This window comes from Punica granatum, chromosome 4, assembly GCF_007655135.1.
Source record: "Punica granatum isolate Tunisia-2019 chromosome 4, ASM765513v2, whole genome shotgun sequence".
In the NCBI taxonomy this organism is placed as follows: Eukaryota; Viridiplantae; Streptophyta; class Magnoliopsida; order Myrtales; family Lythraceae; genus Punica; species Punica granatum.
The window spans coordinates 2,183,819-2,198,722 of record NC_045130.1 but is presented as its reverse complement, the minus strand read 5'-3'; the positions used below and the strand labels follow the sequence as shown (position 1 = coordinate 2,198,722).

The 14,904-nt window shown below is 39.3% G+C and overlaps 3 protein-coding genes across 9 annotated transcripts; 2 read left to right on the top strand and 1 right to left on the bottom strand.

Annotated features, from left to right (window-relative positions):
- Window positions 1-177: 177 nt before the first annotated feature.
- LOC116204717 (protein TPX2) lies at window positions 178-5,239 on the bottom strand. Of its 2 annotated transcripts, none has more exons than XM_031536965.1 (16): window positions 4,755-5,239; window positions 3,832-4,092; window positions 3,561-3,705; window positions 3,179-3,284; window positions 2,720-2,770; window positions 2,374-2,468; window positions 2,213-2,288; window positions 2,056-2,118; window positions 1,883-1,969; window positions 1,709-1,767; window positions 1,486-1,561; window positions 1,334-1,399; window positions 1,177-1,239; window positions 973-1,047; window positions 721-869; window positions 178-633 (listed from the first exon to the last, which is right to left on the bottom strand). In XM_031536965.1, exons 1-16 carry the CDS (start codon window positions 4,924-4,926, stop codon window positions 615-617), a joined length of 1,563 nt encoding a protein of 520 aa, XP_031392825.1. In that variant the 5' UTR covers window positions 4,927-5,239; the 3' UTR covers window positions 178-614. The 2 variants fall into 2 exon arrangements, 1 of the variants encoding a protein (XP_031392825.1); XR_004156399.1 differs by having other exon boundaries at window positions 179-633; window positions 721-859.
- Window positions 5,240-8,662: 3,423 nt separating this feature from the next.
- LOC116203984 (probable sodium/metabolite cotransporter BASS5, chloroplastic) lies at window positions 8,663-12,130 on the top strand. 6 transcript variants are annotated; one of them, XM_031535985.1, is made up of 9 exons: window positions 8,663-8,929; window positions 9,181-9,228; window positions 9,362-9,501; window positions 9,964-10,097; window positions 10,337-10,530; window positions 10,716-10,968; window positions 11,085-11,338; window positions 11,496-11,578; window positions 11,834-12,130. In XM_031535985.1, the coding sequence occupies exons 1-9, from the start codon at window positions 8,794-8,796 to the stop codon at window positions 11,900-11,902; spliced, it is 1,311 nt and encodes a 436-aa protein (XP_031391845.1). In that variant the 5' UTR covers window positions 8,663-8,793; the 3' UTR covers window positions 11,903-12,130. The 6 variants fall into 6 exon arrangements, with proteins under 6 accessions (XP_031391845.1, XP_031391846.1, XP_031391849.1 ...); XM_031535986.1 differs by having other exon boundaries at window positions 8,664-8,929; window positions 9,362-9,465; XM_031535989.1 differs by having other exon boundaries at window positions 8,685-8,929; window positions 9,345-9,465.
- A 104-nt stretch (window positions 12,131-12,234) lies between these two features.
- Window positions 12,235-14,781, top strand: LOC116203985 (ycf49-like protein). Its single transcript, XM_031535991.1, has 5 exons — window positions 12,235-12,767; window positions 13,218-13,296; window positions 13,533-13,601; window positions 14,142-14,325; window positions 14,422-14,781. The coding sequence occupies exons 1-4, from the start codon at window positions 12,463-12,465 to the stop codon at window positions 14,247-14,249; spliced, it is 561 nt and encodes a 186-aa protein (XP_031391851.1). The 5' UTR covers window positions 12,235-12,462; the 3' UTR covers window positions 14,250-14,325; window positions 14,422-14,781.
- Window positions 14,782-14,904: the final 123 nt, after the last annotated feature.

The following is a 14,904-nucleotide window of genomic DNA, read 5'->3' as shown; positions in this document are numbered from 1 at the left end:
CCGTGCCTTTGGATATAACCCTTCGAGAATTATTTTTTTTTTAAATAAAGAAAACCTTTTCTTCTTCTTCTTTTCCTTTTGTTAAGGTTAAATTAAAGTTGGAAATTAATGGGTCAAAGAGGTAAGAGCAAAATCTTGATGGATTTGTATCGGTACTGAATGAAAAGTACATCGAGAGAACTTGAATTGTCATCTCATGTAAATGGTAATCCCAAGCAGCAGCCCGATGGGACAAATTTGACCTCTAAAGAATAATTCCATTCAATTGGTTGTACCGATCTCACCGAGTAAACGGTAGCCTTGCATCGAACAGTTTCAACATGAATCGGCCTGAAAATGTCTATACAGCAAATTTACCTCATTACATCTATATTGACTACCTATCTGGGATGAACACGACGTCAAGCTAACTTCAAGGAATACGAGTTCCTTTGGAAGAGGTTCTCTTTTTCTGAGTCGGTTCGATCTTCCAGTGCAGTTCAGAGCAGTTTGATTTTTCTGATAAGCGTGACCAACTCCAGGAACTTAATCCATCGACCTTCCATCGATAAGATAATTCTGGATCTGTATAATCTCCGAGTTTCGTTGAGAAAAAAAGCCTGCTTTTTCAAATTTCATCGAATGTCCAAACTCCTAAAAGCAACCACGAAAAAGTTCAGCACGGGAATATCCCTTCTTAAAGCAAAAGTAGGGAATGCTCATGATCGTGTATCAGCGTACCTCATGCCCAAATTCGGGCCAACTGCTCCACCAGCTTCATGGATTCCATGGTTGAATTGCTTCCGCCCGTATGGAGGCAGCTTTTCTTTGATGGAATGTGCTACCTCATGCTTATGTGGGACAGAGCTGAATCTATTTTCTTTTGAGCCCTTGCAGCGAAAAGGTAAACAACTCAATAAGGCAGCACAATGAACGAGTTGACAAGAGACAAATATGGAAAGACATTCCTTATTTGGAGTTTTGCCCACGAACCTTCACACGTGAGCACGGAGGCCGAGGCGATTTCATCGGCTGATTACTTGGCTGGAGTTCAGATTTCAAGGAGAGCTGATAACAAGCAGAACATATATAACTTATTCAGGCTGAGAAAGGAGAACATCAGAAGTACTGACACGTGTGAAATTGGGAATCATTCAACTTGCTCAATATACCAAAAATTTCAACATTTATTATTACCTTGCTGAACAGTTCAGCGGAAAGATCATGCTCAGTCCTCTTCTCCATGTGAAACTTAAATTCCTGGAAGATTGTAAAAAAGAGTCGTACATTATTGAAGATGGGAGACGTGGCAATGCGTATATAGTCTAGAAACGAGTAAGAATGCATTCAATACAATAGGTACTGTAGTTCCACGCTTGGTATTTCTGAAGACACCCATATCTCCTTTACTCGACAATATCTGCACATGTGATATAGGTCCATCAATTTGAGGATCGCTCAAGTAATTCTCTAGGAGTTGATCATATTTCCTTCATTTGAACTAACCTTCTTATTAAGGGGATGAGCTTTGAAGTTGAAAAATTGAGACCCATCCTGCCTCAATGTAGCTGATGCAGATATTCTGCAAACAAATTTTGACGTAACTCCACAATTGAATTCAGAGGCATTAAATGTTAAAAGGAGGAATGTTTTTGTCTAATATATCAACTACTAAAAGAGTGTGAAGGAATGATGTACAGAGACATGTGACAAACTCAATGATAAATACCTTCCCGCTGCTTTGTTTCCATTTTCTGCTACAGAAAACCTGCCATCTTTGTGTAATTCCTACATGGGAAATACTTAGTTACTTAGGCAGCTTGTAATAGAGACAGAGAGAGACCAAAGAAGACAGCGAAAGTCAAGTTGACTGAAGTTATAACAAGACAGATCATATAGTAACCTTGTCAGATTCGTTGCAATACAATGATGATGACAAGGAAGCCGGAGTATGCTGCATAGCTCTTTCTGAGGTCTTCAAATGGAATAACTGCAAGACCACACGTATCCATATGAGAGTCTGGAAGAGAAATCAATTAACCGCTACAGGAGAGAGAGAGTGTTCAAAGTGCACACTTGAAACTCTGGCATTCTTGGAGTGCTCTTTTGTGAGAGAGGAAGTTGAGGAGCCTCAAGAATCTGCAAAATTCCCATAATGAAATTCGCTCAAGGATAAAGATGCCAAGGAACTTATGCTCATGCTCAATTACATTGCATACGTCCAGCAACCAACCTTCCTATTTAATGGGCGTGCTTTAAATCTCCGTACATTGACCACTGATTCTTCCATTTCACTACTGGTTTTGAGCCTACATACAAATCCATATAAATCTTAATAAGCTAGACAATATCATGATTCTAGCTCAAGGCAGGTTGAAGAAATGATTTGCTAACCTCGTCCTTTGGGCCCGTTGAGCTGTTTCAAGATCAGGCTCCCTTGGAATGGTAATCCTTAGCTTTTGATGAGGGGTCTTCTCAAAGAGAGTATCCTTCAAAAAGCACCAAAAACATTTACAGCTTTTCCTTTAGTCAAAAGTGCAACCACAATTTCTTTCCACCACGCAACCATTATTATAGTGCCATTAAGGTGTTTGTTGGCACTACAAATAAATGCTCCTCAATGATAACTGGGAGAGCATTAAGTGGAGAAGATGGCAAAAAGGGTAACCAGATAAAATTATAGGAAAAGTATGTAATCAAGGAGACAAATGACGTGGTAACTATATAGTCCGATATATACCTTTTTAGGTGCCTTGTGGACCAAACTAAGGGGCTGTTTTTCTTCCACGACCTGAATAGAAGCAAAATCAATCTTTAGGTGCTACAACAAACTGTATCCCCAAATGCAACACAAAGAACCCTCACTTTACCACCAAAAAAAAAGGATAATGAATCGATCCTATGAAAGACTTATAAAACTCAAGCCCAATCAGGCTCAAGCCAGGACTTATACATTCGCATCATGCAGCCTAGCTACAATTTTATTTTGCAATTCAGAAATTTCCATTGTCACAGCTGATAATTAGAATATTTACTATTCTAATTTGGCAGTACTTCTCTAAGGAATGGAACTGATGTTCTGACTGTTATCAGAAACCATCTTGATGCGACAATTCAAATATCCTCAAAATATATGGACCCAGTGACAAGTTATAATTAAAAAGATCAATATGAAAATATACAGGGTGCATGTAATGACCTTGAATAAATGACCTCCCTCTAGCTTCTGCCTCTTGGCAGCCTGCCTTTCAGTGCCAGAAATAGACGTGATCCTTTGATTTAGTTGACCAGGCAGCATATTGAACCTAGTGAACAGAGAAATGTATAAGAGAGTTTGCAAATGCTAATAGGACAAGCATCAAACCTCTCATACTCCATGCAGTGTAGTTTAGAGTCAAGTATGAATCTGTCCAATAATATGCATATGAACTAACAACGCTTCAAATAAAACGAGCTCCTTTAGAGCAGTTAAATATATGAAGAAGATGATAAGAAATTTCCCAGTCACTCATCCGTCAGATTGGTTTTCAGTATAATATTTAGAAATTATTGGGGAAAAGCGGATCAATTGCGAGGAGAACCTTGAGCTGGTGACTTGGGAAGGTTGATTATGCTTTGCCAACATGCTTGCTGTGGGTTTCATTAAAGTTGAGCTCCTAGACTTGGCAGCATTCTTAGCTTTAGTCTTCAATATTTCAGAGAGAATTTGATTACAGAATCTCGATCCTGCCAATGAAGAAGCATCATACTACATAGAGCTCTCACAATAAGCATAAATTACCACTGCTGCATTAGTCATCACTTCCAAGCCTTGACACTTAAATAGCTTATCTGTCAGAGTCTTTCAATCACCTTTGGATAATTCTGTGGGGCGATTTGGAACTTCTGGCACACCTTCATTCTGCATGATACCAAATATTCTTCCCTGAGCTCCTCGGCAATCTTTCACTTCACCTTTCATACTTGCTTGAATCGCTTGATGCACTGCCCAGACACGATCAGATTCACTATCGGAGACCATAGCAGCAAACTCCACATCCTCGCAATGTGGAGAGATCTTATCATCATTTTCCAAAAGTAGGTCATCTCTCTGAAGCAACTTTGCTGCAAATGCTACGAAAGAAGAAACCAAAGAAAGAATGTCCCAAAAAGATAAGCATCAGACGAAACCAGCTTTAGGTCCAAACTAACAAAAGTTCAAAATTTCCAGAAAATGCAAGAGCAAATCAACATCTCAAGGCTACGACATCACAGAGTTCCCACTATTGACTTCACTATAACAGTTCACCCCCAGTCAACAACTCACGACTTTCATTGGTTCTAGCCATTCTTGAACACCAAATCCATTTGCAAATTTTTGTAAAATAAAATCAGTAGCAACTCTCCTGCAAAAAAATTCTCAGAAGCAAAGGTATATCAGAACAAGCTTTCTTTGACCGTATTAGAACAGAAAATTAAGAGAACAGAGGGGGGAAAAAAAAAAGTACGGCAAATTTTCAAGCAGGGGATCAACACCGTTCACTGTAGATTGCTCGTTGATCAACAAGCATGCACATCTGGTATTCAGAATAGAAAGGGCACATTTTCAAAGTGATCAGAGCTGAAGAAAGCACAATCAATCAAGGGGAAGGCACGAGCTGGAAGAGATTCAGTAGGGGTTCAAGAATGCTCAGTGATCAACCCGTCAAGGCTTCCCAAAGCTTCACATGATCGAAATCGGCTAAAACAACAACTTTAAGGCTGGGAATAGCAGTATTGAGTGCCGATGGACTCACGAGAAGGCGGGTAGCACTTGGCGGACTCGAACCACCGCTCTACTTGACGCGCCTCCGCAGGGCTCTCCTCCCGGGTGAAATCAAAGTACCGGGGCGCATCATATTCGTAATCAAGATCAACCTCATGAACCAAATACACTTCCTCAACCTCCATATCCTCGTCCTCCTCCATTTCTCACTCTCTCTCTCTCTCTCTCTCTACCTCCGGAACCCCAACCACCAATGCCTCTCTCTCTCTCTCTCACAGCCAACTGAGGTTTCCCGTGACAAAGAATGAGCCCGGGGAGACCCCAAAATCCGAACCCATCACCCAGTCAACTCAACTCACTGATCAGACTCTGCAGTAAAGCCAAAACTTCCTCTCTCTTCCAAATGGTCCGTTCAAATCAAAATCAGCCATTTTCCCATTGCTTAAAACCCTAATAATAAATCTGGGAATGCGGGCTTCGGTCTCCCTCTGGTAGCAGAGTCAGAAGACACAGGTATAGCGAGAGAGAGAGAGAGAGAAAGGGACATTTCGGTATTTTTATCCAATACAATATATAAAATTAATATTCTGAATCCCCAATTAAGTTAATTAATTAAATTTGATCAAATATATAAAATCCAAAATCCCCCCTCCCCTCGGCACTACTACAAATACTCGAATCACGAAAAACACTTCTTGTCTAGTGCAAATCGACATCTGAACGGGACTAAACTCATTAAACATGTTAAGAATACCTCATAAACCGAAAAAGAAAATACTCTTAGTGAAAAGAAAGAATTTACTCAAAACATAATCAATTTCTTCTTCTTAATTTTATTAATTATATTAACTTTACAAAATTATTTTTAAAATTATTTTCTCAATAAATATTTCCCCATTTTCTTCCTGTCTTTTTATGATGCCTAGGTTTTGCAACGTAACGATCCAAAAATTTGAAAATGTGGGGCCCCCCATAGATTGAACAGTAATGAATCTTGTACTGACTGAAATAGCCTGCGGTTTTTCATTTAATGGCGGACAGGGGGACGAGGTCTTGTACGGATGCGAGGGCAGAAATGTAAATGCGGGGAGGGTTGTGAGAGGTCTCTGTCTTTCAATCGAGGGGGCACGGAGCGGGGAGTATCGGGGGCCGAGCGCAATTTGGGGCGGCGGAAATTCTGTCGACGTCTCTGAAATTTCGGCGGGGTTGAACATTTGCCCCTGCAACTGGCAGATAATTTCGAGATTGCCCCTTACCGTTTTATCGGTTTGTCTTGTCTTCGTGCTTGACTCGAGAGTCGCGAGGGAGATGGAGATGGGCCCCGCCCCAAAACAAAATTCAAAATTGCAAGGAAAAAAAACAGTATTAATTTCTCTTTTTCTAGCCATTTAAACGATCAAACATCACCATAAATTAAGATTTCACTTCTTTTTGGGGAAGAAAATGCATACGTTAATGATATTATAATTTCTTTCTCCGTATTAACAAGGATTTTATTCATTGGTAGAAATGTACAAGGAAAAATACTTAAAAAATTACAAGATAAGGATAACAAATGAAATCTTTTCGATTACCCACTAGAAAAATACGACGTAAAAATTACACAACAGTGGAACTCAAACAATGCAATTAAGCCCTCTAAAATCTTGATCTAATCCTATTATAATTTTTGTTTTCTTGATAGTAATGAGCATTATATCATTACTTAAACAAGAAAAATGCTCGATGAAATTTCTAAAGAAATTAGAGGGAACCTCCAATGTAAAACTACGTCAGAAAGAATTAGGCAGTAAACATCTAAACCATGAGCGCAATGCAGTGAACCCCAAATTCTCGATCTCGACCTCCTACCAACTGTAAGGGGGCGTTTGGTTTCAAAGTTAAAGTAACTTTGATTTTGATTTTGATTTTGATTGTGGAAAAAGAAAAATGAGATGGTATTATAAATTTGACTTGGGAAACGTATGTTTTTGTTGTAGAGTGGGTAGAGTTAAAATCAAAATCATGATTCTAAAATCTAATCATCAAACCAAAATCGCCCGTGAGAACGGAGGAAGAGTCCTCAAGCCACAAAATCCCAACAAACTCAATTACTATAGCAATCTTTCTAGGAGGGAACCCACAGTGCTATTGTAAATCTTGTGAACTTGTTGTTTAAGAAAATGGTAAATTGCACTGGTGGTCCAAAATGTTTTACAAATGTTTTATTATGGTTCAAAAAGTTTTTTTCGCTACATGATGGTACAAAATATTTCAAAGTTGTTTCATGATGGTACAAACCGTCAACTCGAGCTTGACGCTGTCAAGTCAACGCTGACGTGGCTACTACGTGTCATCTCCTCGTTGACGTGGCCGAAAAATTTAAAATAATTCTAAAAATTTTAAAATTTTAAAACTTTTAAAAATAATTTCAAATTTTTAAAACTTTTAAAAATAATTTTAAACTTTTAATTTAAAATTTAAATAATTTTATTTATTTCAAATTAAAATAATTTTAATATTAAATTTTAAATTTTTTATAAAAATTTTTATAAAAATTTTAAATTTTTTTCTAAATTTGTACTCTTTTTTGTATTTTTTTATTATTTTTTGTATTTTTTTAAAAAAATTTAAATTTTTTAAAAATATTTTTAAAAATTTTAAAATTTTCAAAATTTTAATTTTTTTATTTTTTCAAAAATTTTACTCTTTTTTGTATTTTTAAAAATTATTTTTTGTATTTTTTAATTATTTTTTGTATTTTTTGGACTTTTTAAAATTTTATTTTCTCTTAGATGACGTGGCGTACTATAATTGGTTCTATGTAACAAAAGTGACACATAGGATGCGACACGTCAGCAAAATGTTAACGGCGTTAGGGCCAATTGACAGTTTGTACCATCATGAAACAACTTTGAAACATTTTGTACCGTCATATAACGAAAAAAACTTTTTGGACCATAATAAAACTGTAAAACATTTTGAACCACCAGTGCAATTTACCCTTAAGAAAAATGTGCATGACAATCCCATTGATCAATCGATATCTATACAACTAAGGGATCAAACGTCTTTTCCAAAGATTGAAATGACAAGCTGCGAACATCTTTGATGCTAACAATGTCCCAGTTGTGGACACCTTTGATCTTAACAATACTATGCACAAGATGATTATACTACTGACAATGTTTAACAAAATTATTTCACGCGAATACAATATAAGTAGACAATACAAGACGTTAACACAAATTCGCAAGCTTAACATGATTTTTTTTTTTGGGTGAATATGCCTAACATGATATTGATGATGTCTCGATGGCGCCGTGGTGTTGATTGTGTGGCAATATATATAGTATACACGCAATGCGTTGGAATAACATGTGATCGGTTTCTTCCTCCTCATCTTTTAACTAGAAGAAATCCAACATAAATTCCGATTTCTTCTCGTTCTTAGTTACGCCATAATATTTGAATTTGGAATACATAACTTATTTTTTTCAATGCATTTTTAAGGTTGGTGATAATTCAAGGATTGGGTCATTTGGCTTTCACAATTAGGCTATGGTCGATCCACTAAATTGAAATCGAATCAAATCTTGACAATTTTTTCAAAATTGAACCGAATACTCGATCAACCGAGAGAAAAGATGAAGGTTTTGGTTTGCGATAAATAATCAAAACCAATTGATTGGGAAAAAAATAAAAATAAAGACCAAGTTGATGAAGTTACAAGGGATCCTCTTTGAAAGCAAACCGCACCAATCAGCCCACTCACCGGAAATCTGGTCCATAGGCGGGGCGGCCGGGGCTTCCCCCTGCCCGATTCAACATTACGGGCGGGCTTGGCCGCCGAGGAGAAACTGCCCAAGGAATAGATGTTTCAAATCCGACGTCAGCATCCATCGTGGCAACGCCACGCTGTCCTTTGACTTTCGCAAATCTCTGACCACTCATCAGCTAGCTTTCCCAACTTCTCCTCTCTCCCGCCCCGTATCGCCTCGCCTTTCTTCTCCGGGGAGATTCCCGAAACCTGATGTGCTTGATTGCCCTGGGCGATCATTCCACTCGATGCTCAGTGATTCGCCAAAGCCATGAAATTGAATGCAGAGACTCTGCATATTCACCATGAACGTGTACTCCTTCAGACCCGCAAGCCCAATTTGTCTTCCCTGTCGCGTAGGGATCAGCTCCCAACCGTGCAGCGGGTTCAGTGGAGCTCGCTCTCAAGTGGGTCTCGTGTTCTTCTTGCAATTTCCTGGCTTTTCGCACAGTTTTCTTCAAAGAGTTCATTTAAAGGGACGACTGTGCTGTTAACTTCCTCGTTTATGGTTGTTTACAAGTTTTGTGTAAATTCCCTTTGGCTTATTGAACAGCGGAACTTGACAAGTTGTTCTGTCTGTGCATTTGAATTTATGATTGCTTCATATTCTGCTGTCTTTATATATTTACTATGATCAAGTGGCTTCTTCTGTTTGCAGATAAAGCCGCTCTAGGGTTTCCAATACGCTTAAGTTCGACGACTTCAGGTAGGTCTCTGCTCTGTTACCCGCAATGTATTCGACTCTGGTTGTATTGGTTATGGTCTCTTCTTACTGCATGAAGACTGATTTTTTAGTATTTATGGTTTTGTTTTTGCTTGCGGGGCCATGTGCAAACAAGCATTGGATATCAGAAGATGCTTCTTAAGCAAATGCAACTCACAGGATACATTGGATTCTTTCGAGCAAAACCCGGATCAGGAGTTCTCCCAAGAATCGTTCCAGGTGGATTACTCAGCGCTCTATTCCCTTGATGGGCGGGTATTTCAACATTTTTACTGGAGTATTTCATATAGAAATGGTTAAAGTAGCAAGGAAATAAAGGTTGATTCTAGCAGCAGTGATTTTTTTATTCAAATATATTGACTACCGAGAATTTGATGGAACATGAAGTTTTGCTATACTCGGGCATTCCTTGGAAGGTGCTCGTGTTAAATCAAGGAATTCTCTGTTGACCGATTTTTACACAATCAGTCAGATGACAGTAAAATCTTTGTTTACACCTGACTGATCATGTAAAATCAATCGTGTCAGATCGTGTAAAATCCTTGCTCAACTTGATCTGACCAGTTCACTAACCTTGACCTCGATGAATGTAAAGTGTTTATGGGGTCTTGCAGATCTTGAACTAACCTGGGAGGAACCCGGCTACATTTATCTTAAACTTCTGTGGGAAAATCTACTATAGAGCTCTCACCGGCTGTGTCTTTTGGATCTTAACAGGTTTCTGTCCAAGGAAAGCAGGCTCCCATCTTAAAGATCTTGAAGGAATCAAATTCTTTCTTGCCTCATGTCGTCCTTGCTAGCACATTGCTGGCTATTTTCTATCCACCTTCCTTCACTTGGTTTACTAACAGGTAGTAGAAAAATCTCTGGCAGATATATTGTGTATATATTTTATGTGCTAGTGAGTGAAAAATAAGATTGTTCTTGCGAAGGTACTTGCTTGGCCTCTGGTCTGAAAAACTTGTTAACAATCTGGTTCAGTTTTCGTAAAAAGAACTGAAGTCTTCTCTTGTATAATTCTGTCTAGAAATGCTTTTTCTATTTCCCATAAGAAAAGCACTCGCTTATATTTCGGTGAAATCTGCTTTAGGTACTATGCCCCAGCCCTGGGATTTTTGATGTTTGCAGTTGGGGTAAATTCCAGTGAGAAAGATTTCCTTGAAGCCTTTAAAAGACCTGCAGCTATTTTTGCTGGCTATGTTGGGCAGTTCATCGTGAAGCCCCTTCTTGGATATCTTTTTGGCATAATGTCAGCGACGGTTTTCGGACTACCAACTCCTGTTGGTAAGTAAGTGGCAAGTCTCTCTTTTTGGCAAAAGATAATCTCCTTTTAGGAGATTGGGGATAACCTTTCCCTTAATTCTCAAGGGTGATAGAAAATGTTATAATGCTATATCTCTATGCTCTTGTGGACCAGTAGGCAAGTCACATTTCATAAATTTCTCAGAATCTGTAAACTTGTGATTCAGGTGCTGGGATCATGTTGGTATCTTGTGTTAGCGGGGCACAGCTCTCGAACTATGCAACTTTTCTGACAGACCCACCAATGGCTCCTCTAAGCATTGTTATGACATCATTATCGACTGCAACTGCTGTATTTGTGACGCCACTATTGTCGCTCTTGCTAATCGGAAAACGACTACCAGTTGATGTGAAAGGGATGGTATCGAGCATTCTGCAGATTGTCGTCGCACCAATCACTGCAGGCTTGCTTTTGAATAGGTTAATTCCGATTCTAAAAGGAGATTATCTTATGATTGTTGCCCTTAACAACACGTGCAGTCAGTTTTCATCTTCTTACATCGAAGTCTTTATTTTTTTACATCTTTTGGTTTTAGGTTCTTTCCCTGGATCTGTAGTGCTATAAGGCCTTTTCTCCCACCGCTCTCGGTCTTCGTCACGGCTCTCTGCGTTGGAGCACCTTTAGCAATAAATGTGGACTGTATTGTGTCTTCTTTTGGTCTGTTGATTTTGTCGCTCATCATTGCTTTCCATCTCTCTGCATTCATTATTGGGTATTACCTTCCTGGCATTTTCTTCCATAAGGCACCCGATGTGAAGGCACTGCAAAGAACATTATCCTTTGAAACAGGTGAGTGAAGTGAACTCCAAATAACTTTTGACATGCCTTGTACGAATCAGTGGAAAGATTTCGAAGTCAAATCAGCATATGAAGTCTATTCATCTTTTTCCTTCTTACTTATCCGCAGCACCTTGACAATAACTTATGTGATATAATTTATTTGCAGGGATGCAGAGCAGCCTATTAGCTCTTGCGCTTGCTAATAAGTTCTTCCAGGATCCACTTGTTGCTGTGCCTCCAGCTATCTCTGTAAGTCAATTTGACAACTTAAGTCACTAGAACTCGAATCTACCGATCATTTGCAATATATCTGCCACGTGCCGTTCAAGTTTTGTGCATATTTCCATTCCGGGGATTTTGTGGACCAAATTGATGGTGAAATCCTTAAATAGAAAAAGTAGACAGTTTACAGGCTTTGGGATATGATTTCTTTAAAAATTCTCCCAATTCATTCTCATAAGATTGGTTTATATGCTTATGATTTTTCGGCTTGGTTATTTGCAGACTGTGATGATGTCATTGATGGGCTTTACTCTCGTCATGCTCTGGGCCAAGAAGAGGGTAACATCCTGAATGATAGACCTCCCTAGGAATGGATTGCATTGACTAAGACTTTTTTCCTTGCGATATACGGACGATACGGGATCTAATGTAGGAACGACGCACCTTATTTCATCAATCATCAGAACTGTAATATCGAGCCTCTTCCAAAACCACATAAATGTCGTAGCAGCAGCATTCACACGAACTGTCCTGATTGTTTTACTTTTCCCTTCGGATTAAATGAAGTCCTTTCCGCCATCTCGGTTAATTGCTGCTGCCGGAATTAGTCCCGGGCTGCCGGATGGTTGTTGTCTTAAATCAAATTTGACAACATTCTACAAGTGCGAAAAAATCAATTTACCATTTTCCCCTTTTTCCTGAAAATCTTTTCCGAGAACCATCCCATGCAGGGAAGCTCCTTTGGGCCCGGAACTAAAAATTTATCAGGTCAGCCCACCCAAAAGGATCATTGCTGAACCGGCCGGTTCTCTGATGAGCCGACCATTACCGATTCATTGTCGCCTTCCTCGTTGAAGCTACGGTGCTTTAGCTCACCTCCCTAAGTTCCACCACTCGAAAATCCCGCAAAAATGGCGATATTGCTAGCAGCGGTTTCCTGCCTACGCTCCGCTCCAAATTCCAAACCCTCTCTCCCTACCCAGCCCAAGCGGAAATGCCGTCCCGTTCCTCAGCTCCGACCCGGGATTCAGACTAGAATACCTGCTGCCGTGAAGAACCTGACAGCCCTCACCGGCCTTCTCGGTGCGGGCTTCGCGGTGGCGCTTGTGGGCCCTGCATTTGCAGCTGGGGACTTACCCTTTTCGCAGCTGAGTGAGCCCTCCAACGCTCTGTCTCTGCCTACGTGGGTTGTCCACGTATCCAGCGTCGTTGAATGGTAATGCTGTGGTTTTCACAATCTCTTCTTGCGTTGTTCTTGTTCATGGGACTGTGGGAAGGCCATGTAGTATTTGTTATCTCAATTTCTTTGCTTAGTGATGGTTAGAGTGAGTAAAGAACTAATTTAACTGTGAAGCAACATATAATTCAGCTCAGCTCACTGGGGAATGGTTCCTTCGTTGCCTGCAAGTGCAAATTTCCAAGTTTTTATTTTTCTTGAGAATTTTCTCGAAACCGGTCTTTCTATTGAATGCCTGGTTTCCTACGACTTTCGTTTTAGATTAGCTTCGGCCCTGGAATTTGATTTGTTTTCATTAATTTCCAAAGGATAGCTGAATGAGTGATCAATGAAATACACCTGAATTTTCTTTCTGTTTTTTTTTTGCCAACTGCGACATGGTTTATTTAGTCATTAATTATGCTGATGATAGTGAATTTCTTTTCCAAGGATTACGGCGATGGCATTGGTGTGGCAGTATGGTGAGGCGTCTGGGGTTGAATCCTGGAAAGGTCTCTCTTGGGGAATGGTGAGTTGTCAATTTTCTATCCTTGGAATATTTGTTTGCAAAACTATCTATTTTCATAGTGTCTTGAGGCTTGAGTCAATGTGAATGTAGTATCGCTACAGTTGGAGTCCTTATACTAGAAATATGCTTTATCTCGGTTTGTCCCAGATTAGGATTCAGCCCCCTTAAATTTGACATCATATCCCAGATGATATCTACTCTGAATCAGCTGACATCTTTTTCACTGCTCGTTACAGGTGCCCCTGCTTGGGGGAGCGTTCTGTGCTTGCACGTGGCATTTCTTTTACAATTCTGAATCTCTTGAGGTATTTGACTCATCAATTTATTCAGAAGAGATTCGTCTACTTGTATATGTATAAGTACTTTGTAGGTAGCTGCAATTAATCATTTCTCAAATGGATTTTTTGACATGAGTTTTGCAAGATCAGCATGGCGCTGTTCTGATAACCATATGTTCCTTTTTGCTGCTTGCACTGTGCTCTATTTTTTTTATGTAAAAAGACTGTAATGCATGTGTATTATGAAGGAAGTATCAACTTTGGAGTTTGGACATTCAATAATTCTATAATTCTACCACTGCAATTGCTAGGACAACAATTATATGCTTAAAGATGTCGTCTTCTGAGTTGGCTTTTTCAGCCAATTTTAGTGGAGGTTATTTTGATCACGCACTCAATCTCATGATTGGGACATGTAATAGGTGCCAATGCATTTTGGGAATCGTTCTGGAATGTTTGCATTAGAAATCCTTGCTTGACCATTGCTGACCTCGTCTCAAGGAAGTTGGGCTCTTGATGTGTATGACCGTTCAAAATACCGATTGGTTCATCTATGTGTTTTTGTAGGTTTTAGTGGCTCTTCAAGCAGCACTTACCGTCATAGGGAATATTACGATGTGTCTGGCTGCATTTCGTATATACAGAGCAACGGAGAAAAGCTCCAAAAATATGTGAAGTTTCTCTAGCAGCTTCTTATCTGTCCATCTGCAATACGGTCCATGGAACTGTTTACAGCCTCCTACTTTAATTCGTAAGCCTCTCTGTTTTAGCACTAAGCCACCATCAAGTCTGAATTTTGCTAAGAGAAATCGTGTTAATATAAGTAAGCCTTTTCGATTTTTGGCAGGCATTGACATGTGACGGGCCCAAACCTTTCTCATCAGCTGAGAGCTGAATGCTGGAGCAGTTACTATACTGGCCAATGGAGAGAGAAAAATGGATTTGTTTAATCTCATATTTCTGTTGGGTTTATTGGAGCAAAATTATCAGGTTTCTTGAGGTGGGGTGACATGTATTTCGTAGATATTTGGGTTGATCCGGGATGGCTGCATCTGAGAACTTTTTAGTTACTATTATTTTCAAATATTGAGGTACAAGTTGTACTTTGATCAATGTCTAGCGATGTTTGTAATTAGCATCTGTTTAGTAATGAGGAGTGTACAAATTTCATTAAACAAGAAGAATAACAATGGAAGATTATCACCTATGAGTCTATTTTGTTCATTAACGGTAAAGTGATCTCCAGATCATGGTTCCTTTTGTAAATTTTTCAGAAGTTGCCTTGTGTGATATTTTTGCTAGTGCAACCATGAAGAATAGCCAGCCTAGG

Bases quoted from the DNA above. Each gene is read 5' to 3' on its own strand.
- LOC116204717 (XM_031536965.1), bottom strand. From the start codon at position 4,926: ATGGAGGAGGACGAGGATATGGAGGTTGAGGAAGTGTATTTGGTTCAT. The intron at 2,119-2,212 runs GTTGGTTGCTGG...GGAATTTTGCAG, and splicing joins CACGCCCATTAAATAGGAAG to ATTCTTGAGGCTCCTCAACT. The intron at 1,562-1,708 runs GTATTTATCATT...ATTTGTTTGCAG, and splicing joins GGAAACAAAGCAGCGGGAAG to AATATCTGCATCAGCTACAT.
- LOC116203985 (XM_031535991.1), top strand. From the start codon at position 12,463: ATGGCGATATTGCTAGCAGCGGTTTCCTGCCTACGCTCCGCTCCAAAT. The intron at 13,297-13,532 runs GTGAGTTGTCAA...TGCTCGTTACAG, and splicing joins AAGGTCTCTCTTGGGGAATG to GTGCCCCTGCTTGGGGGAGC. The intron at 13,602-14,141 runs GTATTTGACTCA...GTGTTTTTGTAG, and splicing joins ACAATTCTGAATCTCTTGAG to GTTTTAGTGGCTCTTCAAGC.
- LOC116203984 (XM_031535985.1), top strand. From the start codon at position 8,794: ATGAAATTGAATGCAGAGACTCTGCATATTCACCATGAACGTGTACTC. The intron at 9,502-9,963 runs GTATTTCAACAT...GGATCTTAACAG, and splicing joins TCTATTCCCTTGATGGGCGG to GTTTCTGTCCAAGGAAAGCA. The intron at 10,531-10,715 runs GTAAGTAAGTGG...CTTGTGATTCAG, and splicing joins CGGACTACCAACTCCTGTTG to GTGCTGGGATCATGTTGGTA.